This window comes from Macrotis lagotis, chromosome 1, assembly GCF_037893015.1.
Source record: "Macrotis lagotis isolate mMagLag1 chromosome 1, bilby.v1.9.chrom.fasta, whole genome shotgun sequence".
Taxonomy (NCBI): domain Eukaryota; kingdom Metazoa; phylum Chordata; class Mammalia; order Peramelemorphia; family Peramelidae; genus Macrotis; species Macrotis lagotis.
This window is the reverse complement of record NC_133658.1, coordinates 128,417,465-128,431,642: the sequence shown is the minus strand read 5'-3', so window position 1 is coordinate 128,431,642 and position 14,178 is coordinate 128,417,465. Positions and strand designations below refer to the sequence as shown.

Below are 14,178 nucleotides of genomic sequence, written 5' to 3'. Positions count from 1 at the left end.
ACTCACTCTTCCTTCAGGCTAGCCCATATTGTATATCTGGTATGTGTTCTACTACCTCACTAAGGCCTCTAGTGTTAATCCATAGAGTAAATAAGAAGAAAAGAAGACAGAGTACAAGTCTGTGATTTCATTAGTACAGTGATCTTCCACTGAGGGAGATATAGGTCAATACTTTCATTTTTCCTAATGGACCACTATAATAACATTACTCCTCTATTAAACAATTTCATTATCCTACAATTAAAAATATAAATTCTTTATCCTGGCATTCAAGACTCTCCAACAACCTAATATTTAGAAAAGGAAAAAGCTATTCATGTTCAAAATTATACAGTAAATTAATCTCCCTCTTCCACCCTTCAGCATATTTCACATAGTTTCACATATAAGATTTTGCTGCCCTCTTGAAGTACATAGTAAATGATGTTTACATGAGCAGTATATAAAACAAGAACTTTCCAATAAGACAGAAAACCCTAACAATAATAACACAGATTTTTCCTTATAGGAAAACTGTCATAAAATTTTAAAGCATTTCATCTAAAAAAAATGATCCTCTTCCATACTTTTGATTTGAATCAATATGCTCTTTTGCTATTTACAAATAAGATATCCATGTACAAAACACATCAAAACTCATGTTTTCCTTTTGAATATCTGGGGATCAATAGTTAATGCCAACTCTAAAATACATACTAATCTGGAGAAATGTTTTTTCAGAACAGAGGGAGAAAAATATGTCTGGTTAAATTACTTTAATTTTGAATATTTTTTAAAATAGCATCACCAAAACAAAGATTAAATCTGTATTAATGAATGGGTTATTTTTGAAATGGAAAACTACTATATTATATTACAAGTGGAACAATAAACTTTCTGCTCCCTGCCATGATGCAATAAAACCAGAGACCATTGGAAAGCTGCTCCTTTTGGAATGATATAAATACAATCTTGTTCCCAGTCAAAATAAATAAACCACTACGTCTCAAGATTTTTTTTTTTTTTTGCTTTTCACATCATTTTATTAAGACCAAAATATCTGTGAACAATGTACCTGCTGGACTCTATCAAAAACAACTGTCAAAAAAAAAACCTCACTAGAATGAATAGGATTGCTTCTAAAGAAAAAAAAAATGAGGTGATATCTGGTTTTCAACAACTATCATAAGTCAATGATTTAATAGAAAGACTCAAAAAAATTAATGTTGTAAGTTACCAATTAGTAGTTGACTTCTACTTTTGGACCAAAAAAATCCTTTCAGTTCAATGGCCCCCCACATTAATAATAAATTTAAGCCAATTATCATCAGGCTAGTTTTTCAACTTCTAAATAAAACTATGGCAAAAAGTTCTTACAAAATCTTACAAAATCAGGACATATTTTTCTGGAGTTAAAAGAGTTAAAAAGAGATTTCCCTTTCAGGCAAATCTGCTCAAATTTCTTTGATTCTCAAAAGAAGGCAAAGATAAAGAGAGAAATAAGGAGTTTTTCAAGAGCAGCAGGGATTTTACTTTGCTGTCCTTCATAAAAACCAACATTAAAGATTCTACTATCCTGGAAAGTGCTTCTAAAATCAATTTTTCAGGACTAAATTATTGTATGCCATTGCAAAACCTTGAAGCAGCTTTTAAATTTCTTGAGTCAATTTCACTTTTGCAATAAGAAGAAAAGAACATTCCCTTTTAGCAAAGATATTTTAATAGTTAGCAGAACAACTCTAAAAATACAATAAAATCAAATGCAACTAAAATTTCAAGAAACCACTTACTGCAACTCCAGCATGATAACTTGTCCCACATGCAATAAGAATCAAACGTCGACATCTCTGGATCTCTTTGATGTGATCTTTCAAACCTCCCAAATTTACTGAAATAAAAGATTTAATTACATTTTTTAAAAGTGCTGCATCTGATAACATTTCAGGAATATGTATGTCAATAACACTGAAAAACATGCAGAACTTTTCTAAAGCAAAAAATTCTTTTTATCAAAATTTCTTAAGTAAATAAATACTATTTATGTTGAAACAGAAATTTTCATTTATTTTATATATATACATATATATATTTAACCTATCACAGAAGCATTTTCAGAATTTTTGAGAATGATAAACATAATTTTAGAAAATAACAGAAACATGTAGTTCATTATCCTTAACAGGAACTGGCTCATTTGTATGACTTTATCTCTTAATGTCATATCATTATTTTCAGTTAGTTATGTTCTAAACAGTATTATTTAGTAATAGGTAACAACAATTCCATTTCTCCACAATCTCCAGTCCATCTCTTTTTTTCATTCTCATTCCTACCCTCCTTCCACCCCCAAATATTACAGGTCTTAATGACTGAAAGAACCTTCTAAATGATCTCCTTTACCCTTTCTCTTCCTTATCCAATATACCCTTCATACTGCTACCAAATAAACTACAAAGATAAAACTTTAAATGCAGACCTACTGTTAAACCCAATGATGCTACATTTCCTTATCCTATATAACATTCATCCAAAAGTCTATGTAATGTAACAACTTCTCTTTTCAGCCTTACTTCATACTGTTCCCATTTATTTTACATTGCAGTCAACAAAACTGTCACCATTCTACCAGCACAGGCCCTCCACTTGGCCTCATGTTTTGTTCACCCTATGTTTTATACACATACACACACACACACACACACAAACACATTGTCCTTATTACCATGGTTCTTTAGAAAAAAACTACCCACCTTTTAAGGTTACAATCAGATTCTCCTATTCTGAAACACTGATTCCTTTTACTCCTCAAGAATAATAATACTTAGAAGAACAAGGGCAAGGAACTAATACAATAACAATATTTTAAAGAATTCTGAGAAATATAAGAACTCTCATCAATGCAGTGACAAACTCCAGCCCCTGAGCACTTGGAGAGCCTGTTACACACCTCATGACAGTGATAAGAGACTTCATTTGAAAATGAGACATAAAATTTCAAACACAACCAAGATGGGAATTTGTTGTGTTAGGGTTTTTTTTGTTTTGTTCTGTTTTTTTAGTGCAGAGGGGGAGTGATAAGGAAAGGAATATAGCAATAAGATTGACCCCCAAAAGTGAAAGAAAAATCACTGAAAGTTTTAATGCTAAGAAGAAAACAGGAAGCAAGTAACAGATAAGCAAGCAGGGAAACATCCTGAATCTAAGCAATATGCATCCAGAGACATTCTCAGTTTCAATTCCCATTTTTGCTTTACTTTGTACATGGAAATAAATGCTCCTTTCAGTTGGTGCTTAAGTTCAAACTTTAAAATACAATATTAAAATTGGGAGGGTGGTCAATAGCACTTTATATCTATCTACCTTATTCAAGGTCTCTGTGTTCTCTTTTGGAGTATAGGTTTCTGTGAAATAGATTGTAAGCTTCTTCAGTATAGGGGGCTTTATCCCAGGGCTAGTCCAATAGTTCAATCTCAAAGGCTGTGCCAGCACCATCCATCCACATTCCTCTCCATCCCTCCATCCTCCATCCCCAGATGCCTACCCTCAACTACACTTCACAACTGCCTCTTCACAAGAGTACTAAGTTTAGAGAAGGAAGAGGAGAAAGGGATGGGGGGCGGCAAGGGAAAGAGACTGAGAGTCTTCTAAAGTTTATAGATCTAGAGACTCTCGAAACCTTTATTTGTTGCCAAATTCAATGTTCAGTTCAGTGTTTTGTGACTCCCTAGAAGGAAAAAATACTGTGCTGTGAATAAACATGTTTGAGAATAGCTATTCTAGCAAAAAAAGATTTTTTTCCTCTATAGATGACTTAATATATATCTGACAACTGACTGCTGAATGTAAATTGCTATAACCAAAAAAAAAAAAATCTATGAAATTTAGAGGACACAGAAGGGTTCTGCAGAAAGCAATTTTGCTCCTATTTATTTGCCTCTGTATTTGCCAGGCATTTGCCAATGCCTGTTTGCTGCCAATTCAGCTCTCTCATTCTTCAGATTTAGCCCAAACCTTGTCACCTTAATTCCTTGAGGAAGTTTTCCTTCATTTGTTCTTCTCTGTTCACATCCCTTCTCTCCCAGAACTGTTACCTACTGTTTTATTCACCAAATAATGAGAGCCTGCTTTACACTGCACCCTGATATGGTCTGGAGCTCTAAGACTTTATCATTGAGTTGAGGAGTTAAGACATAAACAATAACATTAAAATGAGAGCACAGACAAACCTCTGCTTCTTTCTGTCCAAAATTCTGCTACCATTATATTCCCTAAGGGAAATGTTATAGGATGTAGAATTTTAATCATTCACACGATCCTTGAAAAGTTATGAATATTCCAACTTCTCTTAAAAGTTATTTATGGCTCTACCATTCAAAAATTTCCCAGATATTTTTAAAATTTATTTAAATCCTATACCTGTTTCACTCAACTCCTTTAAGGAGTATCATGAGCTAGATATCTACTATGAAATAGTAGTTATCTTTTTTATTTATCTTAAAATTACCTCAAATTTCAAAGGGTGACCTCTTCATCCTAAGATTTCAGGAAGTGAATAAATGTATGCTTATCTGAGTTATAATAATAAATTTCCTGTGAGCAGAGCGTATTTCATTTTTTATTTTTATAAAAAATATATTCAAGTGCATGCTCCAAGGATTTTTTAGAAATGGGTTTGTGCCTCCCTGATAGACCAATTATAAAAATAAACAGAAAGCATGATTGACTTTCATATTACCTGTTTTAACCTTAACAACAGCTAAGATACTTTTAAATAGTTAAGAAATATACATTTAATTACCAGTATAATCATCGAAGTTAACTCTTCCTCTCATTGTATTAACAACAGATTCAGGCTGCTCAAAAATTTCCTTCTGCATAAATGAACTGAAATTGCCTAGAAGTAAAGCAAATTATAATATCATGAAGACAATCAGGAAATCAATACATTAAGTAAATCAAAAAGTAGGAAGTTTCAAACAATATTCTATTATTACATTGAGAGCTAGATCTTGGTTGAATGTTTGTAAATTACTCTCTGAATTTCACTAAAGTTTATAAGGATGGGAAGTGAGGAGGGAACCAATGATAACAGAGCAAAATATTCAACTGCAAGAATCTAGAGAATTAGCATAATTTTTACCTTATAAAAATTCTGGAAGAAAAACAAATAAGGCAGAGCACAAATTAATTATTTTCATTAAAAGATACAGCAAAGAGAAGCATTCAGTAGTTACCTGTCATTTCAAAAATGTGTGCCTCTATAAATGGTTTGAAAATGAATCAGTAAAAGACTTTTAAGTAACTTTTCCTTTAATTTTTAACTTAATTTTTGCATGTATAAACAGATAAACGTCTGCAGTTCTAAAAGAATTTCAATAAAAATAGCAATAATATTTAAGTATTTTGAGTAGTATTTCTATAAACCACCTTATAAATATAATTTCACAGCAATCTGGGAGGTAGGTGTTAATATTATCTTCATTTCACAGATGAGAAAATTGATGCATTCAGAAGGTTAAGTATCTTGTGTCAGGGAAACACAGCTATTAAATCTAAGTTCACATTTGAACTCAAGTCTTCCTGACTCCATATCCAACACTAGCTGCTTCTATAATAAATGAGTACAAACAAACCTGAAAAAAAGATCAATAAAAAATTTTCTATTAATAAAACTTTAATTAAATTAGCTTTAGATGTAAACTGAATATAGCTATGATCTTAAAATTTCAAAGTACTAATATGATCATTCATTATTATTACTAGCTACACACTCCCTCACTTTATGCACCATGATAAACAACCAATACAAATGACAGGCATGTTACATCCCAAATAAGAATTTATCATAGCCCATCAAAGATTTAATTAGTCTTCATTTTTGAGATACACAGTTACTTCCTCATATTCCATTTCTGTTACATGACTACATTATACATAAGCAGTCGCTAACATGTGAACCCACAACTTACAAATGACCCTTATATACTTGTAAAGAAACTTCTAAAACAAGACTTCTGCTCTGCTGAAGGCTTATGACAGCTTGAATCTACTTCACCCCCAAAAGTACTGAGTGCTCTCATCCCCATCCAAACCAGAGGAGTCATTACTGCAGGACAGGAGTAGAGAGAAATCCAACTCTCCCAACACATTCTATTCCCAATAAGAGTGCTATGGTGAAAGAGTACATGATTCTGGTCACCAAAAGTAAGTAGTAAGATAATTTTTGAAAAAAGGAAATAGAACAGAGTCTGCAAACTACAGTCAAGCGAGCTTGACTTCAATTCCAAATAAAACTTTAGAGATTACTAAAGAAATATCTAGCAAAGAAAGCAGTGAGTGCAGAGAGTCAATATAGGGTCAATAAAATAGGTTAGACCAGACTAACCTATTTTCTTTTTGAAATTGGAGAGATACAAATTATATAAAAATATAGATTCAAAACAAACCATATATACTTGAAACTGTGCTGTTTAACATTTTTATCAGTGGCTTGGATGAAAGCAGACATGCACATCACATATGCAGATGACACAAAGCTAGAAAAGGCTATTAAACTGGATTACAGAGTCAAGATCTAAAAAAATCTTGGCAGAGTAGAATACTGGGCTGAATCTAATAAAATTAATTTTAATTTCAATAAGGATAAATGTAACATCTTGTGTCTGGGTACTAAAAGTCATTTTTGCATGTTTAAGATAAGGCTAGGTATATAGAAGTTGTTATAGAGAAGATCTAAGGATTTTAGTGGATTGCAAATTCAATATATATCAACAGTATAATGTAGCAGTGAACAAAGGAATGACCTTAGGCTTCATCTAGAAATGCATAATTTACTAGATCTATATCCCAAAGAGATTATTTAAAAAAAGAAAAAAAGACCCACATGAACAAAAATATTTAGAGCAGTTCTTTCTGTGGAGGGAAAGAATTGAAAGATGGCAGGATGCCCATCATTGGGGAATGGCTGAACAAATTGTGAAAAAAAAATGAGCAGGAGAATTTCAGAAAAACCTGCACTTAAATGAGCTGATGCTGAGCAGAACAAGGAGAACACTGTACACAGTAACATCAAAATTATGAAGAGCAACTATGACAGACTTAGTTTTTCTCAGCAATATAGTAATCAAAGACAATTTTAAAAGACTTGTGGGAGTATGAACGCAGATCAAAGCATACAATTTTCACTTCTTTTTACTTGTTTTTTCTTTCTTGTGGCTTTTTCCCTTTTGTCCTGATTTTTCTTTTACAGCATGACTACTATGGGAATATATTTAACATGATTGCGTTTATATAATCTATATCAGATCATTTGCTGCCTTGGGGAGAGGGGAATGAAGGGAGAAAATTTGATAAAAATGAACACTGAAAACTCTACATTAACTGGAAAAAAAGATATTTTTGATTATTAATTTTTTTAAATTTTGTTTCCCCCAATCTCATTTCCTCCCCCCCACCCCCCACAGAAGGCAGTCTGTTAGACTTTACGTTGTTTCCATGCTATACATTGCCTAAGTTGAATGTGTTGAGATATCATATCCTTAAGGAAAAAAAAATAAACTATAAGATAGCAAAATTTTTAAATAAAGGTAATAATTGCCTTTAGTCTTTATTCAAACTCTACAATTCTTTCTCTGGAGACAGAAGGTATTATCCATTGCAGATGCTCCAAAATTGTGCCCTGATTGTTGCATTGATGGAATGAGCAAGTCCATTAAGACTGATCATCCCCCTTATGTTGCTGTTAGGATGTACAATGTTTTTCTGGTTCTGCTCATCTCACTCAGCATCAGTTCATGCAAATCCTTCCAGGTTTCCCTGAATTTCCATCCCTCCTGGTTTATAATAGAACAATAGTATTCCATGACATACATATTCACAGTTTGTTAAGTCATTCTCCAATTGATGGACATTCACTTAATTTTCAATTCTTTGCCACCAAAAACAGGGCTGCTATGAATATTTTTGTACAAATAGTGTTTTTACCCTTTTTCATCATCTCTTCAGGGTACAGACCCAGTACTGGTATTGTTGGATCAAAGGGTATGCACATTTTTGTTGCCTTTTGGGCATAATTCCAAATTGCTCTCCAGAAAGGTTGGAGTTCACAGGTCCACCAACAATGTACTAGTGTCCCACATTCCTTCCAACATTGATCATTGTCCTTTCTAGTCATATTGGCCAGTCTGAGAGGTGTGAGGTGGTACCTCAGAGATGCTTTAATTTGCATTTCTCTAATAAGCAATGATTTAGAGCAGTTTTTCATATGACTATGGATTACTTTGATTTCCTCATCTGTAAATTGTCTCCACATATCATTTGATCATTTTTCAATTGGGGAATGGATTGTTGTTTTTTTTTTATAAATTTGACTCAGTTCTCTCTATATTTTAGAAATGAGTTCTTTGTCAGAAATACTAGCTGTAAAAACTGTTTCCCAATGCACTTCATTTCTTTTGATCTTGGTTACAGTGGTTTTGTCTGTACAAAAGTTTAATTTAATGTAATCAAAATTATCTAATTTGTTTTTAATAATGTTCTCCATCTCTTCCTTGGTCATAAACTGCTTTCCTTTCCATAGATCTGACAGGTAAACTATTCCTTGATCTCCTAGTTTGCTTTTAATATTGTTTTTTATGTCTAGATCCTATAGCCATTTTGATCTTATCTTAGTATAGGGTGTGAGGTGTTGGTCTAATCCAAGTTTCTAAAAAACTAGCTTCCAATTTTCCGAACCGTTTTTATCAAAGAGAGAGTTTTTATCCCAAAAGCTGGACTCTTTGGGTTTAGCAAACAGAAGATTACTATAATCATTTACTGCTATCTCTTTTGCACCTAGTCTACTCCACTGATCCACTACTCTGTTTCTTAGCCAATACCAGACAGTTTTGACTGATGTTTTATAATAATTTTATATCTAGTAGGGTTAAGCCACCTTCTTTTGGACTTTTTTTCATTAAATCCCTGGAGATTCTCGACTATTTCCCTATATGAATTTACTTACAATTTTTTCTAACTCATTAAAGTAATTTTTTGGAATTTTGAATGGTAGGTCACTAAACAAGTAGTTTAATTTTGGCAGAATTGTCATTTTTATTACATTATTTGAGCCTATCCATGAGCAGCTGATATTTTTCCAGTTATTTAAGTTTGATTTTATTTGTGTTAGAAGTGTTTTGTAATTGTTTTCAAAAAGTTTCTGAGTCTGCCTTGGCAGGTAGACTCCCAAGTATTTTATATTGTCTGAGCTTACTTTGAATAGGATTACTTTTTTTTAGCTCGTTCTGCTTCATCTTACTAATCATACATAGAAATGTTGAGGATTTATAAGGGTTTATTTTATATCCTGCAACTCTGCTAAAGTTGCTAATTTTTTGCAGTAGTTTTTTAGATGATTTTTTGGAATTCTCTAGGTATACCATCATCATGTCATCTGCAAAGACTGAGAGTTTTGTCTCTTCCTTCCCAATTCTAATTATTTCTGTTTCTTTTACTTCTCTTATTGCTGAAGCTAACATTTCTAGTACAATATTGGACAGTAATGATGACAATGGGCATCCTTGTTCACCCCTGATCTTATTGGGAATGCCTCTAGCTTATCCCCATTGCATATTAATGCTTGTTTGATGGTTTCAGATAGATATTGCTTATTATTCTAAGGAATAATCCATTTATTCCTATGCTCTCTAGTGTTTTTAGTAGGAATGGGTGCTGTACTTTGTCCAAAGCTTTTTCAGCATCTATTGATATAACCATATGAGTTCTGAGAGGCTTGTTATAGATATAATTAATTATACTAACAGTTTTCCTAATATTGAACCAACCCTGCATTCCTGGGATAAATTCTACTTGGTCATAGCGTATTATCCTAGTGATAACTTGCTGTAATCGTTTTGCTAAGATTTTATTGAAGATTTAGGCATCTATACTCATCAGAGAGATAGGTCTATAATTTTCTTTCTGTTTTCACTCTTCCTAGTTTAGGTATCAGCACCATATTGGTGTCATAGAAAGAGTTAGGTAGAGTTCCTTCACCTATTGTTCCAAAGAGTTTATATAGATTTAGAACCAATTATTCCTTAAATGTTTGACAGAATTCACTTGTGAATTCATCTGACCCTGGAGATTTTTTCTTAGGGAGTTCAATAATGGCTTGCTGAATTTCTTTTTTCTGAGAAAGGGTAATTTAGGTATTTAATTTCCTCTTCATTTAACCTGGGAAACTTATATTTTCACTTAGACTGTCAAATCTATTGGTATACAGTTGGGCAAAATAATTCCAAATGATTACTTTAATTTCCTCCTCATTGGTGGTAAGTTCACCTTTTTCATTTATGATACTAGTAATTTGGTTTTCTTCTTTCTTTTTTGAAATCAAATTAACCAGGGGTTTATCAATTTTTTTCATAAAAACAACTCTTGATTTTATTTATTAGTTCAATAACTTTTTCTTGCTTTCTATTTTATTAATTTTCCTTTAATTTTTAGAATTGCTAATTTAGTATTAAACTGGGGGTTTTAATTTGGTCTTTCTCTAATTTTTTTTTAGTTGCATGTTTAGTCCATCGATTTCCTCTTTCTCTAATTTATTCATGTACGCATTTAAAGATATAGTATATTCTCTGATAACTACCTTGGCTGCATAGCATTAGTTTTGGTGTCTTGTTTTGTTACAGTCATTATCTAAGATGAAATCATTAGTTCTTTCTATAATTTGTTCTTTGATCCAGTCATTCTTTAAAATGAGGTTATTTAGTTTCCAATTAGTTTTAGGACTATTTCTCCCTGGCCCAATAATGCATGTGATTTTTATTAAATTATCATCTGAGAAGGATATATAAACTATTTCTGCCTTTCTGCATACGCTTTTTAGGTTTTTATGCCCTAGTACATGGTTAATTTTTAGGTTTTTATGCCCTAGTACATGGTTAATTTTTGTGTGCCATTTACTGCAGGAAAAAAACATATTCCTTTCTATTCCCATTCAATTTTCTCCAAAGGTCTATCATGCCTAAGTTTTTAACAATCTATTTACCTCCTTAACTTCCTTCTTGTTTATTTTTTGGTTAGATTTATCTAAATCTAAGAGCAATTGGTTGAGGTCTCCCACCAATAGAGTTTTTCTTTCTATGTCTTCCTGTAACTCATTCAATTTCTCCTCTAAGAATCTGGATGCTATACCATTTGGTGCATACATGTTTAGTTTTGCAATTACTTCATTATCTACAATACCTTTTAGGAGGATATAGTTTCTTTCCTTATCTCTTTTTTAACACTATCTTTTTTTTTTAGGCTTTTGCAAGGCAATGGGGTTAAGTGGCTTGCCCAAGGCCACACAGATAGGTACTTAGTAAGTGTTTGAGGCCGGATTTGAACTCAGGTACTCCTGACTCCAGGGTTGGTGCTCTTTATCCACTGTGCCACCTAGCCACCCCAACACCATTTTTGTAGCTGCTTTGTCTGAGATAAGGATTGCTACTCCTGCTTTTTTCACTTCAGCTGAAGCAAAATATATTTTGCTCCAACCTTTTACCTTTACTCTGTCTGTGTGTCTGTGTGTCTGTGTGTGTGTGTGTGTGTGTGTGTGTGTCTGCTTCAAATGAGTTTCTTAAAAGCAGTACATTGTAGGATACTGGTTTTTAATCTACTTTGCTATTCACTTCCATTTTAAGGGAGAGTTCATCCCATTCACATTCAAAGTTATAATTATTAATTCTTTATTGCCTTCTATGCCATCTTCCCTCTGTATTTTTCCTTGTTTTTCTCACATTATCCATATTCCTCAGTATTTTGTTTCTGAATATCACCTCTTTCAGTGTGTTTGCCCCTTATATCCAACCCCCCTTCCCATTCTTTCCCCTTCCCCTTTGCCCCTTCGTCCTTCCTTTCCTTTTATTACTTCCTCTTTTCCTCCCCCTCCCCCTTTCCCCTTTTAATACTTGAAAGATAAGATAAATTTCTTAACTTAAATGAGTGTGTGTGTGTGTGTGTGTTAACTTTAAGCCAAATCTGATGAGACTAAGATTCAGGCGGTTCTCACCTTCTCCTTTCTTCCCCTCTATTGTAATAAGTCCTTTGGACCTCTTTATGTAATGTGATTTACCCCCATTCAATCTCCTACATCCTCCTTTCTGTCTTTACCGTCCCCCTTTTTAAGGAGATATTGTTTTTAAATCACTCTATCAGAGTCACAGGTAAGTCATGAGTATCCATTATTTCTGGTTAAATATATATTCTCTCTAATAGAGTTACAATTCTTTAGTTATGAGACTTTCTCCCAGGTGGGGATATAGCAGTTTCATCTTATTGGACAGCAGATTTTTCTTTACCCTTTTTTTAACCATTTCATATCTCTCTTGAGTCTCCTGTTTGAAGTCCAAATTTTCTATTTAGTTCTGATCTTTTCATCAGGAAAAGTTGGAAGTCACCTATCTCATTAAATGTCCATCTTTTCCATTGGGACAGAAGGCTCAGTTTTACCAGATAATGAATTCTTGGCTGCATTCCAAGCTCCCTTGCTCTTTGGAATATCATATTCCAGGTCTTTTGATCCCTTAATATGGATGCAGTCAGATCCTGTGTAATCCTTACTGTGGTTCATTGGTATCTAGATTATTTTATTTCTGGCTGCTTGCAGGATTTTCTCTTTTATCTCATAGTTCTGCAATTTGGTCACAATATTCCTTGGCATTTTCATTTTGGGATACCTTTCCGGAGGAAATTGATGTATTCTTTCAATAACTATTTTATCCTCTGGTTTCATGTCAGGGCAATTTTCCATCACTAAATCCTGTAACATTAAGTCCAGGCTCTTTTTTTCCTTCAACATTTTCAGGGAGTGCAATGATTCTTAAGTTGTCTCTCCTGGTTCTATTCTCGAGGTCAGTGATTTTGCTGTAGAGGTATTTTACATTTTCTTCTATTTTTCGATTTTTTTGGTTTTGTTTAATATTCTTGTTGTCTCATGAAGTCCTTAGTTTCCACAGACTCCATTCTTTCTTTTAGAAAAGCATTTTCTTCATTTACCTTTTGCAACTCCTTTTACAATTGGTCAATTCTATTTTTGAAGGAGTTTTCCATTTGACCAATTAAGGTTTTGAGAAAATTATTTTCCTTTTGCATTTGTCCAACTGCATTTTCCAAGAATCTGTTTTCTTGTTGCAAGGTATCAATTTTCTCTCAGGTTTCTTTTCCTAAATTTTCCAATTGATTTTTAAACTCCATCTTTCTGGGCTGGGGACCAAATCATATTCTCCTAAAAAGTCCTAGATCTCTCTGAATAAGGTTCTTTACCTTCTGGGTAGTTTTCTATGGATACCCCTTTTTCCCTGGCCTTTCTTCATTTTCCAAAGATCTTGTATTGGAGGAGGGGCTGGTTCATAGAGGCTTGGTATTGAACTCCCTAGAGGCTTTGCTCCCTTGGCTTAGTAACTCCAAGTGGGCCAGCCAGTAGGAGGTGCTGGTTGCTTTCTCTGGAGTGTCTGTGGTCCTGGAAAGGGGTGGGTGGTGCTGCTGGATACTGTTATCCTTGAACAATGTGGGCTAGGTCCTGAGGTGTGAGGGATGGGTGGGCTGTTATTTTGTTTGTTGTTTGTTCTGTGAAGAGGACTCTGCTGAAATGAAAGCACGGAACCTGTGGTGTTCCAGACCAGCTGAGCTCAGTGGATCAATGTTCAACCACACTGCAACTCTCTGTGCTAGAACTTGCCCTCCAGCCCTGCTGGGACTCCCCTGACCTCTGCTCCCAGGGCCAAAGACTCCGCAGCCTTGGACCCCTGTTGTGTCATATGTATTCCAGGCTAAGAGCTTTGAAGGGTTAACACAGAAATAGTTATGTGCTTTAACAAGCAAGATGTGCTTCAGAGCTTAGATAAGGGAGTAGCTGCATGTCTGAGCTAATGAGGTGTATTCCCAGGTTCAGATAGATAGCACATTCTGAGATAATTACCTTCTGCACTCTCTTTATCAAATCACTGTTTGGTTCTCAAAACAATCTTCACTCTGTTTATCAAAACACTGTTTGGTTCTCAAAACAATCACCTAAGACATACATAAGGTATGCATGTGAAAAAAATGCTTGCTAAAACGCTTATGTAATTGGTTACGTAAATGTAGAGTATAAAAGTATGTATCCTGTGATCAATAAACGAACCAGCTTATGCATCATATTGATGTTGGCCTGAGTTCCCTCCGCTGGACTCA

The 14,178-nt window shown here is 33.8% G+C and overlaps 1 protein-coding gene across 3 annotated transcripts in view; it reads right to left on the bottom strand.

The window, feature by feature from the left end:
* Nucleotides 1–14,178, bottom strand: part of GFPT1 (glutamine--fructose-6-phosphate transaminase 1) — a 64,822-nt gene that overhangs the window by 17,964 nt on the left and 32,680 nt on the right. For all 3 annotated transcript variants that reach the window (XM_074207901.1, XM_074207888.1, XM_074207893.1), the window contains 2 exons: nt 4,778–4,873; nt 1,770–1,867 (listed from right to left, as the gene is read on the bottom strand). In XM_074207901.1, coding sequence (XP_074064002.1) covers nt 1,770–1,867; nt 4,778–4,873 — 194 coding nt within the window. The remainder of the gene's footprint in view (nt 1–1,769; nt 1,868–4,777; nt 4,874–14,178) is intronic.